At 52.6% G+C, this 27,354-nt stretch overlaps 1 protein-coding gene across 1 annotated transcript; it reads right to left on the reverse strand.

The window, feature by feature from the left end:
* PRKD2 (protein kinase D2) lies at positions 1-26,364 on the reverse strand. Its single transcript, XM_069458392.1, has 18 exons — positions 25,429-26,364; positions 23,202-23,340; positions 18,466-18,597; positions 16,218-16,372; positions 15,896-16,118; positions 14,243-14,320; positions 14,012-14,165; positions 12,951-13,068; positions 12,488-12,565; positions 10,584-10,842; positions 9,049-9,101; positions 8,861-8,933; positions 8,119-8,225; positions 7,319-7,480; positions 4,525-4,623; positions 3,343-3,610; positions 704-789; positions 1-418 (listed from the first exon to the last, which is right to left on the reverse strand). Exons 1-18 carry the CDS (start codon positions 25,666-25,668, stop codon positions 206-208), a joined length of 2,637 nt encoding a protein of 878 aa, XP_069314493.1. The 5' UTR covers positions 25,669-26,364; the 3' UTR covers positions 1-205.
* Between the last annotated feature and the right edge of the window lie 990 nt (positions 26,365-27,354).

Here is a 27,354-nt window from a genome sequence, read left to right on the forward strand (position 1 = left end):
GAGACTGAGGCCACGAGGCCAGAGATGAGTCTGTTTTAATTGTTGGGGAGACAGGGAGGGGCCTTTGGAAATAACTCCCCGCTCCCCTACCCCCCGTGTGTGTCCCATCCAGTTCGGGCAGGAAGCCGCTTCCCCTAACAGTTCGTTGCCGGGATGGTGTGAAGAGCCGCTGTCGAGAGTGGCAGCCAGATGAGGACACAGGGTCTCAGAGGACACTGATGCGCTCGGCCAGCCCCTGCATGTCATGGTCCTGCGTGGGGAACGCCCCACCGATCTCCCTGTCTGCGGGCAGCGCGGACCCGGGTAGCGGTTGCTCTGCCACGAACTGGTCCCAGCGCGCGTCGTCACTCTCGTGCGTGATGTACCGCTCGCCCATCTTCCCCTCCAGCTCTCGGAGGTCCAGCCACGTTTGGTACTCCTGGGCCGGGAGAACCGGGGTTAGCTTTAGCACAGAGCAGCGCTTGGATGCTCTCTGCCCTGCCGGTGGGGGGCGGGTACCGAAGAAACTGAAGCCACACCTGCCCAGCCAATAGAAATTTAGCTCCGCCCCCCTGCAGCCCAGCCAATAGGAGGCCCAGCCGCATTCCGGATCCAAGGAAAACGTAGGTACCTATATCCTTCATTATCTTCCTGGCCAATAAGTGATCTAGCCCCACCCCTTCCTCCACCCCAGCCAATGGGTCAGCCCCGCCCCCTGCGTCACCTGTAACCAGGAGTGGCTGAGAGACTTGTCCACGCTGTAGCGCTTGCGCATCTTCACCTGCAGCAGGTTGTTAATGAGGTCGATGGCTGCGCGGGAAGGAAAAAGGCATTTCAAGCCCTGGGCATGAGGGGTCGCTCCTCCTCCAACAGGCCCCCTCCCCCCAGCCCACCTGCCTGCCATCTACACTAGCCCTGGTGGCTCAGAAGCCTCACCTGCGCCAATCACTCACCCACCCATTTCCTCATTAAATTACAAATTTGTCTCCTGCCTGCAAGCTTGCACACTCGCTCCTCCTCCTCACCAGTTCTGGACCCCAGTTTCCCTGTTCTTATGTCACCTTCACAATTTTTGCCATACACAGGTACATAAAGGTACATTTGGGCTATTCTTCATTTAATATTTTTATTTAAACCAATTCATTTATCCAAGATCTACTGTTAAGTGGACAACGCAAGTCGAAGAACAGCGTGACTAGTATACTGCTATCTGTGTCAAAAGGGTAAATAAAAGAATATAGGTTCACATATTTCTTGCATATGTATAAAATATCTCTTGAGGGCGAAGGGGGACTTGTAATAGTCATCACCTTTGGGAAGAACAGCGGGCCAAGGAATGAGAGACAATTTTCACTGTAGACCCTTCTGTATATTTAAAAATGTGAACCATGTGAGTATTTAACTTACGTGGAAAAAAAGATAAAATTTCATGTATCAATTCATTTTTTTAAGGTGAAAATACATGTATTTATTCATTCTTATTTTTTAAAGGGAAAATACATGCATTTAAAATGGAAACTTTACATCACTCTGGTCGATGGAAACCCTACGATCACTTGCAGTATCCGCAAAAGGCAAATGAAAATACAGATGACCCCTGACTTATGAGGGTTCGACTTAATGATTTTTCAGCTTCACGAGGGTGTAAAAGCAGCACACATTCAGTAGAGACCATATTTCAGGTACCCACACAACCATTCCGGTTTACACTTTCAGTACAGTATTCAGTAAGTTAAATGAGATATTTAAGACTTTATATTATAAAATAAGGTTTGTGTTAGGTGATTTTTGTCAACTGTAGACTAATAGAAGTGTTCTGAGCATGTGTCAGGCAGGCTGGGCTAAACTAGGATGTTGACTAGGGCAGGTTAGGTGCATTACGTGCATTTTCAACCTACAGTATTTTTAACTTACGACAATTTATCAGGACCTAAGCCCACCATTAAATCAAGGTCAAGGAGCGTCTGTAAAACAATGTTATCATTTGGTAGCCAGTCACTGTTGCCGGCAGAACCCTTCTTTGCTAAGATGACAGGAGCAAGCGCCAAGCTTTAAGGCAAGCCGGCACCCCCCTGAGGACAAGGACAGGCCATGTGCACACAGGCACCCTGCCCCAGTCAACACTCACAGGCTCCTCGCACAGGTCCCGCCACACTCAAATTCACTCTTGCATACTCAGTGCACCCGTACCGAGGGACTTCTCAGTGGGTCCCCAAAGGCAATCCTGGGGATCCGAGATATTACTGCAGGACTCAAGTCACCCCACATCCTTGCCACTGAGTGCTCCTCGCTGTCAGGCCCAGCACCAAGACCTTTTCCAGAGTCACCCTCCCCAATGCCAACTCTGTGAGGCCACACCCCCAGAGAGCACAGTCCCCGATTCTGCACAGACGACTCAAGGGGCTCCTCCCCACACAATCCCTGCCCAACTCGTCACCGTGTTCCCACAGCCTAGGACGGTCAGTGCCAGGCACACAGCAGGCACCCAACATGCACGTGCTGAATAAGCCGTTATAAATCAATGATTACCTCCTTAACCTCCCTCCCACACCCTGTCTTCCTGAGCTCGCTGGCTCCAGCACCTGCCAATGGCCTTTGCCCCCTAAACGTCCCCCTCCCCCGGCCTCAAAGCTGCAGGCCTCTGGACTTAACTTTCCCAGGCCAATCCCCAAGGCAGCAGGTTCAAGTCACCAGGCCCAGTGCCACTCCCAAGCCACGAGGCCGCAGCCCCTGGCTTCAGACATCCCAACGTCTGCCTCAGTCCTGACTCCTCTCTCCTCCTACCCGCCATCTGCTCTCAGTTTCCAGGCCTCAGGGTCTGCCCTTTTCCAGGACCTCTTCAGAAACCCTTAAGGGCAATGTCCCTAGACTGGTCTCCTCCACCACTGGACCCGCCCCCAGGCTCCAGGCCCATCTCCACCTTAGTCACACCCAGCAGAGTAACCAAGCCCCTGTTCCTGAGCCCTGCCCCCTGGCACCTCCACTTCTGCAGGGTTAACCCTTTCAGGACATAACCCCAAAAGCCCTAGATGCCAGCCAACGCCTTGGGAGGATGTGCCTCTTCTCCTGGCCACTCCAGCCCTTCGGCGTCCTCAGGTCCAGTTCTTCTCCGGGTCTCACCCTAGACAAGCCGAGTCTCACTCAGGCCCTAAGGCTCCAAGTGTCTGGCTTGGCGCTTTGTTTCCAGCCCTGCGTCCCCGAGTCCCCGTCCACTGTTTATAGGACCGCCCCTCCTGCAGCCCTGCCCAATCGCTGGACTCCGCCCCAGGTGCCAGGCTCAGGGCTCACCCCCTTTCGGCCCCGCCCACTCTCCCAGCCCCACCCCTGGCCACCCACCTACAGGTCAGCGAGCCCCACACGCACCTCCAGCCGAGATTTGGCTCCAGGGACTGGCAGGGTACATGAAGGCAGCGTTCTGGATCTGGTCGTTGATGTCCTCGTCCTCGTTGAAGGGGAACGTGCCGCTGAGGCTGACATACATGATCACGCCCACCGACCACATGTCCAGCGAGCGGTTGTAGCCCTGGTTGAGCAGCACCTCGGGCGCCAGGTAGGCCGGCGTGCCCACCACCGAGCGGCGGAACGACTTCTCCCCGATGATGCGCGCGAAGCCGAAGTCACACAGCTTCACCTGCAGGGGGCGGGCGGAGGGTCTGAGCGCCTGATGAAGCCGCCCCTCCCCACCCCTCGCACCCCATCTCCCCACTGCCCGCCCCTGGTGCTCCAGAGAAAAGTGAATGTTTCAAATCCAGGCTCATTAGCTCAGTGACCTTGGGTAAGAGACTTCCCTTCTCTGTGCCTCAGTTTCCTCATCTATACGAGGAGGAGGAGCATAATAGCACCTATCTCAAAGCGTGTTAGGAGCAGCGTCCAGCACAGAATGGGCCTCGGTGGTCTCAGGCCAGGGACCTAACTTCTCCTGGCCTTGATTTTGTCGTCTGTACCGGGATGTTAACAGCAGCCTCCTCTCAAGCTTTTCTGGGGATTAAATGGGCCTCGGTGTCAAGTGCTGCCCACGGCATCCGGCAGACAATAACGTATGCGCCTCCCTCTCCCTCCTTGTTAATATTAATGTCTGGTCGGCCGGGCGCGGTGGCTCACGCCTGTAATCCTAGCACTCTGGGAGGCCAAGGCGGGAGGATGGCTTGAGCTCAGGAGTTTGAGGCCAGCCTGAGCAAGAGCGAGACCCCGTTTCTACCAAAAATAGAAAAATTACCCAGGCGTGGTGGTGCACAGCGCCTGTAGTCCCAGCTACTTGGGAGGCTGAGGCAGGAGGATCGCTTGAGCCCAGGAATTTGAGGTTGCTGTGAGCTAGGCTGACGCCACTGCACTCCAGCCGGGACAACAGAGTGAGAATTTGTCTCAGAAAAGAAAATGAAAAATATATAGGCTCAGCTGCTGACAGCCAAGATGACAATGGTTTAACTGCACAAGCAGCTCAGAGGTGTTGGGGACCAAGTTTCCTGCTGTCCCTCTGCGGTGTTGCTGGGCCCCTACTGATTTAAACCATCGGACTTCCCAAAATCAGAAGCGGACATAACCGACCTGAGGAAACGGGTCGGCCGAGGCCAGCAACACGTTTTCTGGTTTCAGGTCGCAGTGGACGATGTTCTTGAAGTGAAGGTGTCTCAAAGCCACCAGGATCTGAGGGAAGGAGAGGGGGCCATCAGAAAGGCAGATAGGCATCGCCCAGACTCCACGCTTAGCAGCCGCCCCCCAAACCCACCCAGATCTTTCTCTGCACCCCTCAAGGTGCCCCCTCAGGGTCCGGGGAGGTTTTGGAGCACCAAGGAATGTTCGGTACCCCAGATCTCCGTTTACACCTGAGAGATAAGAGCTGGATGAAGAATTCTAGAAAGGCTGGTCTAGACCAGAGGGACCAGGAAGATCCTAAGACCCGCTGTACACTGTGAACTCCTGAATGCTATTAATAGAACAGGTGCTTTCAAGAAGGTTCTACTGTGTGATTCAATGAAAACAATGTTTTTTACCATCCTTTAAAAAGAAACTTGATTCTGTGTGACCCAAAGTAGCAAACACACCAGAAGCAGAGAGCGATTGATGTCACACTGCAATCGTAATCTATGTCTCAGAATTTACATATCTCTTTAAATACCTGTTTTCACCAGGTGGGTGACTTCCTAGTGAGGAAATACTATTGAAAAGCCGCCGCTACAGCCAACCTCCTCCTTCTACAGACTGGGACGCTGAGATAGAAAGATGTATTTGTATATGTCATCTCCAGATTTCCTGTTCATTGGTTTGTTTTCCTCCCAGTTCATGGGGTGAACAAAGAGGGCAGATTCGACGCTAGATTGATCCTGGTTCAAAACTTGGCCAGACGGCTACTTAGCCATGTGACCTTGGGTGAAACACTGTACCTCCCTGACCCTCGGTTTCCTCATCTATACAGTGGGTCGTTATAATGATACCTACCTCAAAGGGTGGTGGTGAGGCCTAAATAAGTTCATGAGGGAAAGGGCTTAGCACAGGACTTGGGGTAGGGCAGGCAAGAGCCCAGAAAGCAGAAATCTGCAGGGGGAGAGAGAGACAGAAAGAAGACAGAGCAGGTGAAAAAAGAAAGGAAGAGATGGAAGACCAGAAAGAGAAACTGCCTCGGTTTCTGAAAGCAGTCACTTCCCCTTCCCCATCTACAGTGTGGAGGAGGCCGCCTCGGTGGGTTTCTGTCCCCAACCCACAAGCCAGCCTGCTGAACACAGGCACACCACTCGAGAGAGACGGCGCTGGGCCGGGATAAAGGAAACACAGCACAGGGGACTTTGCAACCAACAGAGATGTCCTCGAATAAGTCCTTTCTAGGAAGGATGTGAAACCCGGAAACCACAAAAAAGAACATTTAACATTGTAAAAGTTAAAACTCTGTGGCAAATAACAGCCAAAAACAAAATGAAGAGGCAAACAAATACTGGGGTGAAAGAAATGAACAACGTAATGGTGGAGGATCTTATGCCCTTCATATGCAAAGAGTTCTTACTATTCAATAAGACAAGACTGAATAATCCAACCGAAAAATGGGCAAAAGATACATAAAGCACAGGCCAATAAACGTGGAAATGTGCTCAACCTCACCCATAATTTTTAAACTGCCAAATAAAGCCATAGGAGGTATCATTTTTCTACCTATAAGATGGGCAAGTGTTTTTGTCCAGTGTTGATAAGGAGAGAGAAAATAAGCACCCTCATATTCTGTTGGTGAGAGCAAAGATTGAAAGGGATTTTAGAAAATAACCGGACAGCATCTTTTTAAAAATTTAAAGCACATTTCCCTGGACGTGGGAGTCTGCTATTTGAAACATGTTCTACTGAGATTCTCCCAGCAGAGCCCAAGTATGTTTATAGACAGGTGTTCACAGGATGGCGTTTATCATGGTGGAAAAGTTAAAACCGCCTACATGTTCAGTGACTGGGGAATTTGGTGATATGTGTCATGTGACACAATTCAACTACTGTTACCGTGAAAACGTTTAAGGGGCAGAACATGCAGCATACATGTGATGTGAAACCAATTCAAACGTGCACACACACACACACACACGCACACACCAAAAATCTATCTGACTATAACACAAATGATTAATCGTTTGACATCACTAGTTAAAAGCACACATTTTAGGTTCAAATCCCATGAGCTGTGTGACCCTGGACAAGTTACTTGACATCTCTGAGCCTCAGTTTCTTTAACTATAGAAGTGGAATGATGACAGCACCTATCGCAAAGGTTACTATGAAGTTTAAATGAGTTAGAAGAATTCCTCAATAAATGGTAGTGACCACGTTATTTATCATTATTGGTCTCCCCTGTCCCAGCCCTGCCCACCTGGGTGATCACTGGGTAGGGCTGCGGCTACCTTGGTCACCACTGTGTCCCCAACACTGCCCAGCATGGGACTGAGCACACAGCAGGGGCTCAGGGAGTGTCTGTTGAACAATTTTAATGAACAGATGAATGAATGAAAGAGAGAGAGCGGGAAAAGAAGCCCCTTCCGTCTTTCTTCTAGATGAGTAAAGTCTGGCCCAGGAAGCCTGACTCATCATTACTATTTTTATTATTTTTCTACAGCAATAATGGCTATCATTATTACTATTACTCTATTATTTTTCTATTATCATTATCTTTTTTATCATTATTACTATTCTTATTATTTTTGTGATTATTGCCACTCTTGCTTTCTTCTAGTAACGTCACAGTTAGTATGACTTCTCTATGTTTTCTGTCATCTGCTGTCATGGCTCCCACCAGCATGCGCCTGGCCTCGCAGGCATGCAGGGCCTGTGCAGATGCCGGAGGGAGGCCGCGGAGGGAGGGACACGGGCGCACCTGGGTGATGAGGAACTTGGTGAGGCGTTCGGGCAGCCGGCCCTTCTCACTGGAGAGGATCATCTCCAACATGTCCCCGTGCAGCTTCTCCATCACCACGAACACCTTCTCAGGGGTCTCGAACATGCACTCCAGGTTCACGATCCCGGGGTGCTGCAGACTCTGGGGGTGGTGGGGAAGATGGGTCAGGGCCCAGGTCACCCACAAACTCAGATCCCAGAGTGTCAGCCATGGGAGCAGGTGATTATGTCCCTGGGGTGACACTGGGGCAGGGAAGGGAGATTCCCACAGGCCAAGACAGAACAACCAACAACCCCACCCCCACCCCACCCACAGGTGCCCAGAAAGAGCATGACATCAGAAAATTCAGGTGACATCAGAAAATTCAGGTGAAAATTCAGCCCAGGGTTGGATGAGGGAGGGAAGGAAGCTTGGAGAAATAGGAATAGCTCCACACCTGATCTCATCCCTCCCTTGCTCAAGATCCTTCTAAGACCCCCCAGTTCCCCCAGGAGAAAGTACACAGAGTCTGGCTCCATCCTCCCCCCAGCCTCCATGCCTACTGCCTCTTCCTAGAAGACCCCATGCTCTCTCTCTCATTTCCAGGTCTTTGCACAGGCTGCTTCCTCTGCTCAGAATACCTTCTCCCCCCATTCCATGTCAACAAGCATGTGCCCTCCTCCAGGAAGCCTTCCCTGACCACCCCCAGACTGGGTCAGCTGCCCTCTGAAAGGAAGAAGCAGGCAAGGAAGGCCTTTCCTGGGCCGTGGCAGAGCGGGGCCCCAGACTCAGGTGGTCACCTGCAGAATGGCCACTTCATTCCGGAGCTGGCTCTCCTGCTTGGTGGGAAAGCGCAGTTTGTCAATGACCTTTACTGCCACATCTCGGCCTGTCTTCCGGTGCTTTCCTGGGCAGGAGGTTGGAGAGGTCAGGGGTGAGAGAGCAAGACCTCCCGGTCCTGGCGAGAGGAGCCCCATCTCTGCTGCCCTACTTATACCATATGACACAGTCAGAATTGGACAAAGGTGATGGAAGGCCACCAAGGTGGCTCTGAGGGGTTCCCAGGAGATGTGTGAGAAGCGGTGGGGTGGGGTAAGAGGAACACCCTGGTTTAACAAGATTTCAAATGAGGGGAATCAATAACATGGAAAACTAATAGATTTATAACCAATCAGAATCTAGGATCTAGTTCTGTGGCCAGAGTGCAGAATTTACCCTCCCTATCCAATCAGAATCTAGGATCTAGCCCCGGTAGCCAATCAGAGTGCAAAATTTACCTTCCCTATCCAACTAGAATCTAGGATCTAGCCCTGCAGCCAATCGGAGTGCAGAATTTACCCTCCCTATTAATAACAAGAGGAGTCCATTGGGTTTTCCCAGTGAGAAAAGGGAAATCTGCAACCACCTGCACCCAGGATCTAGCTTTTTAAGCCAATCGAAACAGGAAGTAAGCATGCAGCCAATCAGAAAGGAAGACTTGGAGCCAGAGGGGCTTCACCCAGCCCCAGGGCCCCCTCTGGCCTAGCTCTAATGCCTCCTTACCTCCATAGACCACTCCAAACTGCCCCGACCCCAGCACTTCGTCTGGGAAGATCTGGTAGACAGTGGCGATGTCCTGCAGGGTGGAGGGAGGGAGGGTCAGGGGTGCAAGCGGAGGTGGGGGGCCAAGGAGGCAAGAGGGCTGGGGTCGTTGTGTGTTGGGGGGCAGCAGGTGTGGGTAGGAGGCTCACCACGTTCTCCTGGATCTGACTGTTGGACACAGAGATGCTCAGAGAAGCTTGTCCTGGGGAGAAGGGAGAGACAGAGGTGAGGGGTCCCCAGGCTCCGGATCATCTCTGCCCACGCCTCCAACGGTGGCCTCGGGCGCCAGGCCACCTGGGCTCTAATCCATTGTTTGATACAATGTGCAACTTCAGGCGAGTGATTTGTCCACCATGAACCTTGGTTTTCTTACCCAGAAAATGGGAATAAAAGGACCTCCCTCATAGGGCCGCTGGGAGGAGAAAATGAGATGCACTGGGGGGCTCAAGGAGTGATGTCACAAATGAATTTTGCTGAGTATTTTGGCCCACGATCTCAGCACCAAGGGAGGCAACGCTGATCCCATTTTAGAGAGAAGGAAATGGAGTCTTGGAGAAGTCCAAACTGTCTCCTGCATCTTCCCTGATCTTGTCCCCCAACCACAGCCAGACGTTTCTAAAGTCCTGATCCTTCTGCCATTTGAACGTCCGTCTCTCCTCTACCTCCCCACAGCCCCATCTAGGTCCCTGAGTGCCCCTCCCCTCTGGGTTCTCACTCCCCAGCCTCTCCCAGGTCTCCTTGCCCCAATCCTGCCCCCTCATATTCACCCTCCCTAGGGAAGCCACAGGGATCTTACCAAAGCACAAACCTGACCCTGTCCCTCCCCTGCTCACAACCCTGCCATGGCTCCCCAGTTCCCTGAAGAGGAAGCCTAAGCCCCTTAAATGCCCTAAAAGGCACGATCTGGACCCTCATCTACCTCTGACTTCAACCCCTATCATGCTATTCCTGACACTGGTCTCCTTGCGGGGCCCCTTTGCACATGCTGTTCCCTCTGCCAGGAATACCCTTTCCCTCATTCTAGTCTTAGCTAAATCCTGATCCTTCAGTCTCAGCTCAAACGTCACTCCTGGCACTATGTCATGTCACTGCAGCACATGTTTGTGCAGGTTGACATTTCTGTCACCTACCCTGGATTATAAGCTCCAGAGCACGGGGACCTGCCATTCCATCTGGTTGAAATGATTTCTCATTTGCTTTCCTCATCTTACCCCTCCCCAGCCTCCAGGTCTCAGTATAGATGTTACTTCCTCCAGGAAGCCCTCCTGGACACCCAGATTGGGTCAGGCACCTCCCCTGTCCCAACCCTGCCCACCCTGGGTTGTTACTATCCAGGGATGGGTATTGTGCCCACTGCACTGTGAGCCCCATGAGGGCAGGTCCTGGGCTGTGTTGGTCACCACTGCATCCCTAGCACTGTCCAGCACAGGCCGGGCACAGAAGAGGCACTCAGTAAATGCATGAGGAGCCACCTGGGACAAGGCTCAGAGAGGGGGTATGCCGTGCCCAAGGCCACACGGTAGGCCAGGGGCTTAACAGAAATTTGAACCCATGTCTGCTGAGTTCAGAAGCCACATTCTCAACTCCACCATTGCCTACCTTCCTCCTGGCTCCTCCCTTCCCCCACATCCTGACCAGGCCCTTTTGGAGCCACTCTCTCATGGACCCGGGGTGGGGGACTTACTGTGTGGCGCATGGCCTGGGGCACTGGGTGCGTCCTGGAGGATGACGGGCATCAGGGCCTGGCGGATGGCTGTCTCCCAGCCCCGGGCGGCCTCAGCCCCCTGCCCACTCGGCCCACCCGGGGCCCCACCAGGTGTCTCTCCTACGAAGTAGGTGGCATTGGCAGTGACAATCTCGAAGCAGTGTGGGTTGGTGCCTGGCGGCACGAGGCTGAAGTTCTGGGCGGACTCCACAGTGAGGATTTCTGACAGCGGAATTTCCTGGCAGGACAGGGAACCAGCGAGGGTGAGGAGGCCAGGCAGACCCTGGGGCTCCCCGGCTTACTCAGAGGGGCACACAGGATCCAGTGCCAATGGGGACGGGCCTGGTTTGCATGGAGTGGACAAGAAAGGCCTCCGGGCAGAAGTGACGTTGAAGCAGAGACAGAAAGGTCAGAAGAGGCTGGGAGTACAGGGAACGGCACACATGAAGGCCCCGAGGAAAGGCTTGTGTTCTAAGGACATGCCATATCCCCATCACGTGGGATGGTGCCTGGCACACAGTAGGTGCCTAATAAATGTCTGATGAGTAAATGAAGGAAATGAGTCCACACAGGGCCTCACGAGCCACAAAGAGGAGCCTGGGCTTTGCCCAAGGGCTCTAGGGAGCCACTGAACCGTTCTGAGCTGGGCAAAGCTGGGGGGAGTGTCCTCTGGCTGTGTATGGAGGGCAGATAGAATAGGATGAGATCGAGATGGGGACCAGGAAGGAGGCTGAGGGGACCCGGGCAGGAGAGAAGGCACAGTGACCATGGGGTGGGAAATGTGCTAAAAGACAGAGGAAGTGACCGGGCGCAGTGGCTCATGCCTGTCATCCTAACATTCTGGGAGGCTGAGGCAGGAGGATCGCTTGAGCTCAGGAGTTCGAGACCAGCCTGAGCAAGAGTGAGACCTCATCTCTACTAAAAATAGAAAAATTAGCTGGGCATGGTGGCGCATGCCTGTAGTCCCAGCTACTCGGGAGGCTGAGGCGGTAGGATCGCTTGAGCCCAGGAGTTTGAGGTTGCTGTGAGCTAGGCTGACGCCATGGCACTCTAGCCTGGGCAACAGAGCGAGACTCTGTCCCCAAAAAAAAGACGAAGGACAGGAAGGAGGGAGGAAAGAAAGACTGACTTAGGTAGCCTCTAAAACCAGGCGATGAGACAGACACACAGGAGGTAGGGATGGCATTTTAGACAGCATGGCCTGGGCAAGGCAAAAAGCTGAGAAGGACTCAGCCACGGGAAAGTCCAAGGAAGACACTCCAGGGCAGGTGACAGGAGGGAGTGTGGATTTTATCCTAAAAGCCATGGGAGCCATTGGAGGGTTTGGATGGTTTGAATAAAGACTCCCCTGGCTGCTACATGGGAAAAAAAACAACTGTGGTTGCAAGGGTAGAGGCAGGGACCCAGCAAGGAGACTGCTGCAACCATCTAGGTAGGTTGGACAGTGGCTGGAACACAGTACCAGCATGCGGGGGTGATGAATATACACCCAGAATTCAATAAATTAATTATAAAGGAATAGCGATAACAGGCTTATAATTAATTACTGGGAGCTTAACACGTGCCATGCTTCAAGCTAACTGCTTTAGCTCTGAATTCTCACAACAGCCCTGAGGCGAGTACTATTATCCGAGGCATTTTGCAGGTAAGAGAGGCAAGGCACAGAGAGGTGCAGGAACTGGCCCTGGGTCCCCCAGCTGGAAAGCGGTGGGGGCCAGAATCAAATGTGTGGCATTTATCGATGGGTTGGAAGCAGAGAAACTGGGGGTGGGGAGACAGTGTGAATCGCAGGATTTGGCTGGAGTAAGTGGGGGTAGGAGGGCGAGTGGGTAGGGATGTGGGCAAAGAGAGAAGGCCGGGGGCGCTGGAGTGGGAAGGCCCACCTTGTAATATCTGTTGGTCGTGTTGTTCTGGAAGAGCGTGATGCACTTGCAGTCCAGGCGCCAATAGTGCCGCTTCCTCTGGAGAGATGTTTGAGAGGGTGAGGCTCACCCCGGGGCTGTGCTGTCCTGGCGCTCCACGGGGCTCCTGGTGCCTGGAGCACCGCGTTCAGGGCCCGCGGGCTTCTCCCAGCCAAGCCCCGCCCCCAACCTAACTCTAGCACCGCCCCACGTGGCCCCACCCTGCCCCTGACCTTGCCTTTAGCCCCGCCTCTTCTCTAACTCCTGCCCCGCCCCTCCTCCCACTCTTATAACCCAACACCTCTAACTTGACCTCTGCCTCCAGCATGGCCCCGCCCACCCCAACTCCAGCCCCGCCCCCAGTCCCCTCCTACTCAAAATATCCGCCCCCCTCTTCTAACTAGCTCTAGCTGCGCTGCCCCCGGCCCCACCCCGGCCCACTCACCAGCGTGTCCTTATTGCTGTAATGAACCACCCAACCCTCGCGCAGGGTAGTGCTGGATTTCCGTGTCGTGTGACGCACTGACTGCACCACCCTCATTAGGGGGATGTACCCCAGGGAGCTGCGGGGGGCGGGGAGGGGGGTTAGAGGAAGGGGTAAGAAGTCACAAGCAGAAAATGACCATACTGCCTGGGGCCGCAGGGAGCATCTCTGGGCAGCCAGGGAGTTGGGTGTTTTGTTTTGTTTTGTTTTGTTGCCACTTCCCCGCCCTGCGCCTCCCAGACTTCCCACAGTGAGGAAGGGGACAAGGGGACTCTTTTTTTTTTCCTCACTCTGTCACCCAGGCTGGAGAGCAGTGGTGAGATCATAGCTCACTGTCACCTCCAACTCCTGGGCTCCAGTGATCCTCCCCACTCAGCCTCCTGAATAGCTGGGAGTACAGGTGCACACCACCATGCCTGGCTAATTTTTATTATTATTATTATTATTTGATAATTAGTGATAAAATATAACACTTATTTAACACTTGTGTACCTGGCAGTGTTTTAGGTAGTGTATTAATTCATATAATCTTCACAACAACCCTATAAAGTAAGGCACTACTTTATCCCCATTTTACTGATGTGGAAACTGAGTCCCAGAGAGGTTAGTCTCTTGACTAAGGCAGCAGCCTGGTTCCAGAGTCCATGCTCTTACTCCTTATACTGACAAGCTGCAATAGAGACTTTCTGGAAGGACCCATAAGAAACTGATCCCAGTGGCTTCCTCCAGGGGCAAGAGTGGGGCAGCTGGGAAACAGGAAGGGTTTCATTTCACTAAGCATCTTTTGAATCACTGTATTACCAGTCCCCCAGAAATACAAGTTAAAACATACTTCTATTAAAACTTAAAAAAAATACATCAGGAAAAAAGGTTCAAGTTTTGGCGCTTTAAAAGGTTTGTCTCAAGAACTGGGAAAATTTATAAATATAAGGTGCGGTCAGCCCATTGTAGAGATGAGGAAGTTGAGGTTTGCTGTAGGGAAAGGGGCTTCTCTGGGGCCTCTGGGAGTATCCCATGGGTACCTCTGGGCCTTGCCTCCCTCGCCTTCCTCCTCCTCGCTGGCATGGAGGGCATTCTCCGAGTGGGAGCCCGGGATGACACCGGAGTCATCTGACTCATCCAGGAGGGCACTCTTGTCAGCCTCACTGAAATCGGTGGCCTCCTCCATCGGCACATCTGCAGGGACAGGGGCATCAGAGGGGCCTCTACCCACTCCTGCCCTGCCCCTTTCCTCTGAGGTACTCCCCCCTTACCTCCATTGATGAGAGCCTCCCCCAGGCAGTCGTTAGGGACTCGGGTAGCACAGCGTTTGTGACAGTTAAACTTGCAGTCTGGTAGGAGGACAGGGAACGCGAGGGAAGGGAGGTTACCTATAAGGGTTGAACCTTGACCCCTAACCCTCAGGCTCAAAAGAGTCTGCTTTTGCTGCCTGGGTCAGAAAATTAGGCTGCTCCTTCCCTGGTCATTTTCCCCCTTTGAGCCACGGTTTCCTCAACTATGGGGACACTAGATTAAGTAGGAATACTTTGGGCTACATTCAAGATACCTATAACTCTAAGGTTCTAACACTGTAAGTTTCCATTAACCTAGACTCCAAAATCTAGAATGTAATGGGTTCTAGCATTCTATGACTCTAGACTCTAGACTCTAGAGCTGGGGTCCTCAACCTCTGGCACTATTAACATCTTGGGCTGGATAATTCCTTGTTGTAGGGGACTGTTCTGTGCATTGTAGGATATTTAGCAGCATCCCTGACCTCCACCCACTAGATGCCAGTAACACCCACCCAATGTGACGAATAAAAATGTCTCCAACCATTGTCAAACATCCCATGGGGCAAAACTGCCCCTGGTTGAGAACTGTTGCTCTAGAGTTTGATGACTTCAAGGTTCTAGGACACTAGATTTCAAAAATTCTAGAGTTTGCTAAAAATCTATTTTTTCAAGGTTCTATGATTCTAGATTTCTAAGGCTCCAGAGTTTGATGTTCAAGTTTCCAGAACTCTCTATACATCAGTGATTCTACAGGTCTATGATGCTAGACTTCTAAGACTCTTTAATGTCCAAGGTTTTAGGATTTCATATATTTAAACTCAAAAAATTGACAATTCTACAATTCTAGACTTCTATGCCTCTGGAATCTGATGACCTTCCAAGATTCTAGGATCCTATATATCTAAGATCATAGGATTTGATATCTCTATGGTTCTTTAGCTCTAGATTCTACAATTCTAGAATTCAATTGTTCAAAGTTCTGGGAGTCTAGATTTACAATATTCTAGGACTCGATGGTTCTAAGATTACATCATCCTAGACTTCTAAGACTCTCAAATTTAATGCTTTTAGGCTTCTGGTATTCTCAAATCCCATGGTTCCAAAATTCGAATGTTCTGAGAATCTATAACTCGGTAGTTCTAAGATTATGGCCTAAAGTTCTTTGGTTATTTTAGCTGAATTCTATGATTCCAGAATTCTTTTTTTTTTTTTTCCTTCTTTTTTTTCTCCCCTAGGCTGCTTCAGGTTAATATGATTCCAGAATTCTTTTTTTTTCAAGCTTCTTTTTTCCACCCCGCCTCCCCATTGATTCCAGAATTCTTGAATCCTGTTTCTATGGTTCTCTGATTCTAGAATTCTCAGGCTCTACAGTTTTGGAACTCAATGTTAAGTGCCTTATGAATCTAGATTTCTACGGTAGTAGGATTCCAAGGTTCTAAAGACTGAAGTTCTAAGATTTCAGAATTCCAAAGGTTCCAGAGTGCCAGGATGCAGGAAACTCCCCTTCTGTGGCCCTGTGCTCCTAAGGATCAGAACACCCGTGCTGAGATTCCTGTGTCCCACCACAAGGCCAGATTAGGGGGAGGGAGAGCTTCTGACCCCATCCGTCCTCCCAGTCGGGGCCCCACGAACCTTTGCACTGCAGGCCCTGCCGGAAGAGGCCCTTGAGGAGTTTCTTACAAGCCTGGCAAACGGTGGGCCGTGTGTAGCTGTGGATGAGGAAGGTGTGGGGCACCTTGACCTTGGAGAGCAGCATTTTGTCCAGCTCTATGGGGCGGCCTGTGTAGGATGATACAGAAGAGGAGGAGGAGGACGAGGGGGGGCGGCGAGGCAGGAGTTCGGTGGTGCTACGGCTCTGAAAGCGACAGCGGGAGGGAAACATCAGTACGTTGTCCCCATGCCTGAGCCCCGTCACCCCCCAGCCACCAACCCGCCCCACTCGCCGGCCCCTCACCAGCTCGTCAGCCGTACAGGGCAGGGACTCGGAGTTGCCAAGGCGCACTGAATGGCCACTGGCCAGAGACGTGGATGACAGGCGCCGCTTTCGGGCCCCACTGCAGTTGTTGGGGATGCTGAAGGCGCAGCGCTTGTGGTAGTTCAGCCCGCAGCCTGCGGGGGGCACCAGAGAGTCAGAGACAAAGCCTCCGCCCCTACTAGGCTTGTCACCCCTTCTTGAGAATCTCTAACCTCCTCACCTAACCTCCCACTGGGCCCTGGCCCCGTGGTCCCCTAACCCAATCACCTCCAAAAGGCACTACTCCCCTTAAAAGCACCAACACCAGGCTCCGCCCCTGTCTAGAGCTCCACCCCTAGATCCAGCTTGTAGCCCCGCCTCCACCCCAGGTCGGCCCACTCCAACAAGGGACACCTCAAAGGGCACCCCCGAGGCTCCACTCCAGCCCCACGCCTCTAAGGTCAGCACCTCCCTAGAATCCTCTCCCAGACTACTGTCCGCTTCTAGCCCTGCCCCTCCGTTTTCTGAGGCCCCTCAGTACCCCCTCCCCCCATAGCCCCAACTTCCCGAGAGAAGCCCCCTCTCCCCAGCAACCCCCTCAAAATTCACCATCACCTCCTCCAGGTCTGCTCGCCCCCTATCTGGCCCCCCTTTCGCTTTTCTGTAGATCTGGAATGTAGGAGATCCCTTAGGGCGCCTCTCGGTAGTGTGATTAAAGTCAGTGGAAAACTGCAAAAACCCAGTTCAGGCAGAACTGCTAATGGCCCAAACCCTTTGGGAATGAAAGACTGGGTCGTCCCACCAGTTGCAGAAATGAGGGCTGTAATCGTTGTATTTCTTTCTTATTTTGTTATGAATATGTGCGTGTATACAAAATATGTTTTTCTTCCTTCTTTTATCCCCTAATCATCTAACACAAGATATATTAATAATAGATAACTTCAGATAATGGTGGAATTTAGTTACAGGATATCAAAGGAGAGTGAACTTCACTCATTCCTTTTATAAAAGGAAGGGACAGCAGAGACCACTGCCTCTCCGTGTGCCATGTGAGCACACACTGAGATGGTGGCCCTCTGCAAGCCAAGAAGACAGGCCTCACCAGAAAGTTCCAAACCCAGCTGGAACTTTGATTTGAACTTTGGTTTAAACCACCCAGCCTGTGGTAATTTGTTATGGCAACCCTGACAAACTAAGACAGGTGCTAGGTTGGCAAGGGGTGGACTCGGATGGTCGGTTTTATGTTGTCCACTCGGCTAGGCTAGCGTCCACAGTTATTCAAACACGAATCAAGGTGTCACTGTGAAGGTATCTTGTAGATGTGCTTAAAGGACACAATCAACTGACTGTAAGTGAGGGAGATTATCCTGGTTTATCTGTGTGGGCCTAGTTCAATCAGTTGAAAGGTTCAAAGAGCAGAACTGGGACTTTGCAGATGAAGAAATTTCACCCCTGGATAGCCGCTCCAGCTTGTGCCTGAGAGTTCCAGCCCTGAGGATTTTGGAGTTGTCTAGCCAAGCCCCACAGTCCTGTAGGCCAATTCCTTGCAAGAAATCTCTCTCTCGCTCTCTTTTCTTTTTTTATTGAGACAGAGTATCTCTCTGTTGCCCGGGCTAGAGTACCGTGGCATAAGCTTAGCTCACAGCAACCTCCAACTCCTGGGCTCCAGCGATCCTCCTGCCTCAGCCTCCCAAGTAGCTGGGACTACAGGCGCACACTACCACGCCAGGCTAATTTTTTCTATTTTTAGTCGCCCAGCTAATTTTTTCTATCTTTAGTAGAGATGAGGTCTTACTCTTGCTCAGGCTGGTCTCGAGCTCCTGAGCTCAAGCGATCCTCCCACCTGGGCCTCCCAGAGTGCTAGGATTACAGGCGTGAGCCACCAGCCCGGCCTAGAAGTCTCTTAATATATGCCTCCTACTGGTTCTGTTTTCTCTGCTTGATCACTGACTGATACAGGCCCCACCCTCTTCTCCAACCACGTGTCCTATCCCCCAAGCTCAGTCCCTGGGCCCCTACTTCTCCCTCCCAGCCCACCACCTAGGCTCCGCCCCCAGATATCAGCCCCGCCCCTCCTCTCCCAACCTCAGCCTCTGGACCCTTACCCCTCCCTCCCGGCATTACTTCCTAGGCCTCGCCCCCAGCTCTGAGCCCCGCCCCGTCTCCCCAAGCTCTGTCCCTCCGCCCTAGGCTCCGCCCCAGAGCTGAGCCCCGCCCAGGCCCCGCCCCCAGCCCCATTGGCTCTCACCGTCGCATTTGAGCCCCTGGCGCACGAGGCCAAACAGCATCTCCCCGCAGTGGTCGCAGAAAGCAGGCGCTCGGTAGGAGTGCACCGTGAGGGCGTGCGGGCGGATCTGGAAGTCCTCGAATGTGGCCGAGGCTGCAGGCAGCAGGGAAAAGCAGACGCTTGAGCGGGGGTGGGCCGAAGCCCTTCCAGCCCCCTATGTTCCCAGGTTTCTCACAGTCCTCCCAACAGCAAGGTTTGATCTTTCCCTTCTTCATTCATTCACTCACATACTACTTTCTGCCTGGGTTCAAAACCCAGGTCCGCCACTGGACAAAACACCTATATGCTTGTGCCGGGGGTTGGGATGGAGTGGAAAATGGGGAGTGTTTAATGTTCCAGTTTTGCAACATGAAAACAGTTGTGGAGATTGGCTGCACGACAGCATGGATGTCCTTAACACTGCTGAACAGTACAGTTAGAAGTCATTTTTATGTTATGTGTATTTTAACCACAGTGAAAAAAATTTAAATTGGGCTGGACGTGGTAGCTCACGCCTGTGATCCTAGCACTCTGGGAGCCCGAGGCGGGAGGATAGCTTGAGCTTAGGAGTTTGAGACCAGCCTGAGCAAGAACAGCGAGACTCCGTATCTACAAAAAGAAGAAAAAAAAAAACCAAAAAAAACTAGCTGGGCTTGGAGGCCCGTGCCTGTAGCCTGTAGTCTGAGCTGCGTAGGAGGCTGAGGCAGGAAGATCACTTGAGCCCAGGACGTTGAGGTTGCAGGGAGCTATAATGACCCTACTACACCGCACTCTGCCCAGGGCAACACAGCAAGACTCTGTCTCAAAAAAAAAAATAAAATAAAATAAAATAAAATAAAAATTAAATTAAAAATACCAACCAACCAAATGAAAAAACCAGATGATGCCTGGGTCCCACCCTCAGAGTTTTTGATCTAATTGGTCTGGGGGAACAAACACTATGTGCCTTAGTTTTCTCACCTTTAAAAAGGAAAACCACCAAAAACATACTGAGCACTGTTCTAGGTGCTAGGGACTCCACACAGAACAGGACAGACAAAATCCCTGCCTGGCCGCTAGTGAGAGAGACAGACAAACAAAATAAATATTCTTATTTAACGATCACCCGATGTAGCTGTTACTCTGTGCCAGGCACTGCTCTAAGTACTTTACAGTACTAAGTTAGCCCTCCCAAGGGCCTTGTGAGGTTGAGGTACACCCTATCATTATGCCCATTTTCTAGATGAGGCATAGCACAGATAGTTAAGCAACTTGCCTAAGGTCACACAGCTAGCAAGTCTTAGAACTCGGATTCGAACCCAGGCCAGGATGGCTCCAGAGTTCATACTCTTAGCACTGTACTTACTGTCTCTAAAAAATCTACCTAATAAAATAGAGGTGCAATTTTAAACAGATCATCAGGGAAGGCCTCCTTGAGCATTTGACATCAAGGCAGAAGCCTGAAGGAGGTAAGGGTATGGGCTATGCAGGTGTCTAGGAAAGAGCATGCCTAGCATAACAGTCTCTTCTTATAGGTTCTATTTGTTTGTTTTTGAGACAGTGTCTCGCTGTCACCCAGGCTGGAGTGCAGTGGCATGATCATAGCTCACTGCAGCCTCAAACTCCTAGGCTCAAGCGATTCTCCTGCCTCAGCCTCTTGAGTAGCTGGAACTACAGGCATGTACCACCCAGGTAGTCTTAAAAATTTTTTGTAGAAATTGGGTCTCACTATGTTGCCCAGGCTGGTCTCAAACTCCTGGCCTCAGGCGATCCTCCCACCTCAACCTCCCAAAGTATTGGGATTACAGGTGTTGAGCCACCATGCCCGGCCCTTATAGATTCTCTTTTAAGGGTTAAATGAATGAATATATGGAAACCTCTTACAACAGTGCCCAGCACACAGAAAGTGCTCAATAAATGTCAGCTATTATTTTAAAACAGTTTCATGTTTGGACTAAGTCTCATTAATTCTTCCCCCCAAATTTTTAGTCTAACATTAAGCTATTTTTCTTAATATTATGCAACAGAAAGGGGAGACTGTTCTACGTGCCAGGCACTATTTATGCACTCAGGATGAAGCTATGAACAAAAAAGATTTACACTTTGCTCTCAGGGAGCTGACATTCTTTTGGGGAGACAAGAAAGATAAACAAGGAAATTTCAGACAATGCTAAATGCTCTGAAGACAATAAATAGGGGTGTGGGCAGGTTAGATTTCCAGGCAGAGAGAACAGTAGTGCAGGCCAGGCGAGGTGGCTCAGGCCTGTAATCCCAGCACCCTGGGAGGCCGAGTCAGGAGGATCGCTCAAGGTCAGGAGTTCGAGACCAGCCTGAGCAAGAGCGAGACCCCGTCTCTACTAAAAATAGAAAGAAATTATATGGACAACTAAAAATATATATAGAAAAAATTAGCTGGGCATGGTGGCACGTGCCTGTAGTCCCAGCTACTTGGGAGGCTGAACCAGAAGGATTGCTTAAGCCCAGGAGTTTGAACAGTAGTGCAAAGGCCTTGAAGTGGGAAGGAGCTTGATGTGTTCAAGGGACAGAGGGCAGATATACATGGGTGGCACAGAGAAAGTAAGGACATTGTTGAGATAAATTCCAGGAACCAGCAGAGGCCAAATCGCACATGACCTTGAGCCCAAGTGGGAAGGAGCTTGGTGTGTTCAAGGGCCAGAGGGCAGGCATGCACGGGTGGAATCAGATGCTGAGATAAATTCAGGGAACTACCAGAGGCCAGGTCACAGATGGCCTTGAGGCCAGGCTGAGGAGTTTGCAGTTCATTTCAAGTGTACTGGGGAGCCATGGGAGGATTCTAAGCAGTAGAGTGTCATGATCTAACTTATATGCTACTGAAATAGTCAAGGCAGGATGTGGTGGGGGCTTGGATCAGTGTGGGTGATAAGAAGTAGATTCAAGGCCGGGTGCGGTGGCTCACACCTGTAATCCTAGCACTCTGGGAGGCCGAGGCAGGTGGATCGCTCAAGGTCAGGAGTTCAAGACCAGCCTGAGCAAGAGCGAGACCCCATCTCTACTAAAAATAGAAAGAAATTATCTGGCCAACTAAAAATATACAAGGGAAAAATTAGCTGGGCATGGTGGCGCACGCCTGTAGTCCCAGCTACTCGGGAGGCTGAGGCAGGAGGATTGCTTCAGCCCAGGAGTTTGAGGTTGCTGTGAGCTAGGCTGACGCCACGGCACTCTAGCCCGGGCAACAGAGCGAGACTCTGTCTCAAAAAAAAAAAAAAAGAAGTAGATTCAAGATGTATGTTAAACACAGGGCCAGTTGGTTTGCTGATGGATCAAGTGAGTGGGCGAGAGAAAAAACCGGAGTCGAGGATGCCCCAGGGTTTGGCACCCAAGCCCCAAACCCTTCACCGACATGAAGACTGCAGGAAGAGCAGGTTTACAAGCAGGAAATCAAGAGTTCTGTTTTGGATAGGCCATATCTGAGATGCCTGTTAGATGTCCAATAAAACTGTCCGGGAGACAGTGACATAAACAAGACTCAGGTTTAGGGGAGAGATGGGAATGAAGATAACAATTCAAGAGAGGCAGCGTGTAAGAGCATATTTAAAGCCTTAATGAGGTCACCAAAGGTGTAAAAACCAAGCTTCTAGTTGTCATTCAGTCATTCAACAAATTTTCCTGAGCACTGCAGCGTATGCAAGAGAGGCAGGGGGTACGACCATGAACACCGTGAACAGGGCAGATGCCCCACCCTCAGGAGGAACCCAGGTGCTCACAGCTTACCTGTTTCTAAAATGGGAACAGCAAGTGGGTGGGCTAGATTCTGGCTGTACGTAGGATAATCACTTGTAAAAATACTGATGCCCAGGTCTCATCCCACCTTTCAGAGATTCTGATTTTATTTGGCATTTCAGTGGGAGGAGCCATCAGAACATTTTTAACTTTATATTAAAGTATAACATGTGTCCAGAAAAGGGCATACGAGTGCACAGCTCAGTGAATTTTCAAAGTGTGCAAACTGTCACTAGCCTGAAAGTTAAACCAGTACCAAAAAAGGCCCCTGTGGCCTCACTCAGCCTCCATCTTCCCCGAAGGCACCCACTCTCCTGACCTGTAACACCTTAGGGTAATTCATCTGTCTCTGTGCTTCCTAAGTGGAAACAGACAGCACGTGGTCTGGTGTCTGGCTTCTCTCCCAGGGTTACGTCTGCGAGATGCACCCATGCTGCTGTGTGTGGTTCATGTTCAGTGTTGTGTGAATTCCACAGTGTGACGGCAGCACAATACATTTATCCATTCAAAAGCTCCCGACTCTAATTTGCAGCTCAGGACAAGAACCACCTGCCTTGGACTGTAAGAAAGAGGGTTCTGGCCCAGCATGGTGGTTCATGCCGGTAATCCTAGCACTTTGGGAGACCAGGCGGGAGGATCACTTGAGGCCAGGAGTTGGAGACCAACCTGGGCACTAATGAGACCCTGTCTACAAAAAATTTAAAAAATTAGCTGGGAGGGGTGGTGAGTGCCTGTAATCACAGCTACTCAGGAGGCTGAGGCGGGAAGATCGCTCAAGCCTGGGAGTTGGAGGCTGCAGCGAGCTATGATGACACCACTGTACTCCAGCCTAGGTGACAGACTGAGACCTTGTCTCAAAAAAGAAAAAACAAAACAAAACAGGACAGTTCTGAACCCAATTTCCCCCTCCACTCCCCTCCTCCAGATGCCCAGCCCACGTCCGAGGCTCCGCCCCTAAGCCATCCGCCGTCTCTCACCCGACAGCACCACCTCCACCAGGTCGCCCTCCTGGATATCTCCGGCTGAGCGCACCAGCTGCAGGAGGTTGGCCGATGTGGGGTCATGTTTGAAGAGGAGGATCTTGTCGTAAAGGCCGTAGAAGCCACACTCAGGGAACTAGAGGGTGAGAGAGGGAGGTGGCGACGGAAAAGCTCAGAGCTGCCTTCAGCAGCGGACTGGCACCCTCCCAGGGCAGGGCCGGCTGTTTCCCCCGGAAACGCAGAGACCCCGCAGCCCCTCGCTTCCTGTCTGACCCCTGCCGACCCCAGCTCGAGCTGGACAGGATGTCAGGGCCCCAGGTGTGCAGGGAGGGAGCGCCAGCGCCAGCGCCAGCGCGAGTTTGGTGGCTGGATTGGCGAGCTGGGGTGGGAGGGAGTGCGGCTCCCGGAACGTGGACCCCTCTATTTTTCCGGAGTCTGGGGGTGGGGAGATGCTGAGTGAACACCCCCTCCCCTATCAGCCACCGCCCTGCTTCTGCCCCAGCTTCCTTCCTGGATCTATTGTTGTCACAGTTACCTGGCAGGAGGCCCAGCACTGGGGCGGGGCGAGCTGAAAGGAGGGGACTTGGGGACTCCTGGGAACGGGGGTGGGGGGAGCTAGAGCAAGATGGCTGGAAATAGGGAGGGTGCCCCCCACCCAAAGCTCAAAGAACCCAGGTGTCCAGGTCGCCAGCTTGGGATGGGGGGGCAGGAAATGAAACCTGGTAGAACAGAAAGTGAAACTGCCCAGGTGGGGCCTCGGAAGGAAAGAAAGGGGCCCTAACACACCTGGACTGGGAGGACAGAAAAATAAAACTGGGGTGAGCCCTGAGGGGGCCAAGCTGGGGATTTGAGCATTGGACAAAAAATTTCACACAGAGGACTATCTGCAGCCCCATCCCCAGCCTCCCATGGAGCAGACTGAGTTGGGGGTGGGAGCTCGGCCTGCTAGATTTGGGCGTTGATGGGCAAAGCCCTGTTTCCACGGCTGACACAGGGTCCACAGGAGACCAGGACTGCCTTGGCCCTGACCACCTGGGACATCTTTCTGTAAGCTTCAGTTTCCTTGTCTGTAAAATGGGGGAGTTGGCCCCGTGTTTCTCTGAAGCCCAAAGGATTCATTTCCAGCATTCTGAGAAGATACTGGAATTTGGCTATTTTGCGATTCCAACATGCTCGCATTATAGAATTATACATTCCAGGTTCCCCCATATTATCATTTTATATTTTAGGATTTTGATAACCTAGATTAGCAACAATCTAATATTTTAATGTTCTAGGAGTCTGACAAACTAGGATTCTGATATTTGAATGTCTTAGCATTAAAGGATTTCAACAACCCAGCATTCCAAAATTCAAACATTTTAACATTCTAGGATTCCAACAACCTAGGTATCTAATATTCCAACATTTTAACGTTTTAGTATTTCAACAACCTAGGAATCTAATATTTGAACACTTTAATTATCAGGGGAATTCAGTGACCTGAGATATATATTCCAACTATTTATGATTCTGGTACTCTAACAGTTTTACAGTCTGGTACCCCAACAACATGGAAGCCCCACTATTCTAACTTTTAGCATTCTGGGATTCAGGCATCAAGATCTACCTGTTCCCTCTTGTCATGACTCGCAGACTCCACCCAGGGGACCCTGGTGTCCAACACTAAGGCTAGGGTGGGGGCACTGTGATTAGGAGAGGGAATCAGAGTCCCCAGGGCCTCTGGAGGTGCAGAAAGTGTACCTGCCCACCCCTCCACACACCTCTCAGGCCTGCGGGAGGGCAGCACTCTGAAACCTCACTTGCCCCTGGCACCTATACCCACACGTGTCACCCGATCGCCATGGCCAGCCCGGGTTCAGTTTCTACTGTTTCCACCAAATGGGAGGCCCCGATGGGCATGAATGTGGAGATGGCCCCACATCTGCCCCCACCTGCCCCTTCCTCCCCACTCTGCACCTGGCCCGCTCCTCCCTTCCTCCCTGCCAGCTGCAGAAAACAACATGCAGGGACAGGCAATTTGGGGAGGCCTCTGGGGCACCCCACCCCTGCCCAGTCTTCTCTAAATGGGTCGTGGGGAGAGGCGGCAATTGGGGGCCAGTGCCCCCCCATCTGTCAGTCACCTAATGCTCATATACCCTCCTTCCCCTTCCCCTACGCCTCTGCCAGCGCCCCCCTCCTCAGACCGCTGCACGAGCTGGATGGGGGAGCCTCGCGCCCTCACCTTCTGGTCCACGATGGAACACGCCAGCTGCTTCACATGGGCCAGCTCCGAGGCGGCGGGCAACAGCACGAACTCTCGTGTCAGCCCGATCTGGATGTGGAAGGAGACCCCGGTGCCCGGGGCCGGGATCTGGGGCAGCAGCGGTGGTGGCGACTGCAGCTCCAAGCCGCCGGGGGGCGGAGGAGACCCCAGCCCGGGAGATCCGGGGAGCCCCGCGGGATAGGAGGGGGCGGCGGCCATGGGGGGAGGCCCCGGACCGGCCGCCCGGCGCCCACCCGGGATCCGGCTGGGGGAACCCGGGTCCTAGATCCGAGGGATCTTGTGAGCTGGTGCTAAGAGCGCGGGGTCCAGAGACGGGAAATCTGTTAGGCTGAGGGGACCTGAGGATGGCAGGGTCTTGGGAAATTAGAGAAAAGGACGCCTGGAATCCAGGGATCACAGAAGATAAGAAAGGAACAAAGGAGTGGTTCGGGGGACCCAGCGATTAAGAGATTCTAAGAAGCCAGAGAGGAAAATCTAGTAGGTCGGGGTCACAGGGATCAGGAGAGCCCGCGATCCAAAAGGACCTTTGCAGAGAGGGGGGTTGAGAAGGGAGCAGGGGGGATCCGAGGATCCGTGGCTCTAAGATGAGGGTTCCACTAAGAAGGAGGCCCGAGGGAGTCACAGACCTGGAGAGTGGAAACCAGGAGTCTCGGAGTCAGGGGGGCGAGCGGACCCCAGGGATCCGACCGGCGCGGGGATGGGCAGAGGGGTCCTGAGGGCCGGGGTGGGAAGGAGGGAATCTCACGGGTCGCGGAAGTTGGAGAAAAGTTCGGTCGGGAGCCGTGGGGAAGGCGGCGGGGTAGGGGATGGGGGCAAGGGAGGGTCGCCGGGCGCCGGTGGCTCTTTTTCCCCCTCCAAAGTTTAAGTCCGCGGCGGCAGCGCAGGAGGAAGTGTCCGGAGCGACGGCGCAGTCGGCCAATCGGCGCGGGCCTCGGTGACGTCAGAGGGGGCGGGGCCTGTCTGGGGGCCGGGGGCGGAAGGGGAGGGCGGGCCCGGCGCCTCCAGTTGGAGGCTGGAGTCCCCCCCTGCCCGACGCCGGGGCCCGGAATGGGGTGGGAGTTGGGGGGCTGGCGGGCAGGACTGATTTCCCCCCTTAACACACGCGAGTCTGGGAAGTTAACTTTTCCCTGAGCTGAGCCGGGAGGGACGAACCACCCTCACCCCCCCACCCCAGGTCGCTGGGACCCGGCTAGGAGGCGACTGGCCCTTTAAGGAGGGGAGCCTTCTAGGCTGGCCGGCATCCGGCGCCCACCGCGGGGAAGGGATGGGAAATAGGGTGTCGGGTCTCGGCCAGGGCCAGCTCTCTGAGCTCGGCCTCTCTCTTCTCAGAGCGTCGCCCCGTACCCCAGCCGCGCCCGCACACTCACCCCCGCACACTCACCCGCAGCTCAGTCGACAGGTGGGAAGACCAGGCCTCCAGATGGGCAGGGGCGCCTCGCATCAGGTCTGTCTCCAGAGACCTGGGGCAAGGTGCATGGGACTAACTGGAGGACAGGTGCGAAGGGTCAGTGTCCCCTGCCCTCAGGATGGTGCCTGGGAGGGAGGACAACACACCCACACCACTTCACAACTGATGAACTGATAAGCTCCTGGGGACATGTGCATGTGTCTTTCTGTGTGACTTTAGGTGAGTGACTTTCCCTCTGTGAGCCTCAGTCTCTTCCTCTGTTAGATGAGACTAATAGGACTGAGTCCAAAGGGGATTGTGGGATGGAGGTGGTATGCAGGTGCCTGGGACACAGCAAAAGTTCAGTAAATGGTGGCTGTCGCTAACAACTTGTGGAGATAAAGGGGGGGCACCTCAAGCACTCGGGCATTCATGGGTGGGCATGTCCATTCAGTCAGTCCCTCAGCAAATATCTCTCGAAACCCACCGTTGCCCCT

This window comes from Eulemur rufifrons, chromosome 24 (genome assembly GCF_041146395.1).
Source record: "Eulemur rufifrons isolate Redbay chromosome 24, OSU_ERuf_1, whole genome shotgun sequence".
Taxonomy (NCBI): Eukaryota; Metazoa; Chordata; class Mammalia; order Primates; family Lemuridae; genus Eulemur; species Eulemur rufifrons.

Bases quoted from the DNA above. Each gene is read 5' to 3' on its own strand.
- PRKD2 (XM_069458392.1), bottom strand. From the start codon at position 25,668: ATGGCCGCCGCCCCCTCCTATCCCGCGGGGCTCCCCGGATCTCCCGGG. The intron at 14,166-14,242 runs GTAAGGGGGGAG...CTGTCCCTGCAG, and splicing joins GGAGGCTCTCATCAATGGAG to ATGTGCCGATGGAGGAGGCC. The intron at 790-3,342 runs GTGCGTGTGGGG...CTTCCCGCGCAG, and splicing joins GAGCCAAATCTCGGCTGGAG to CCATCGACCTCATTAACAAC.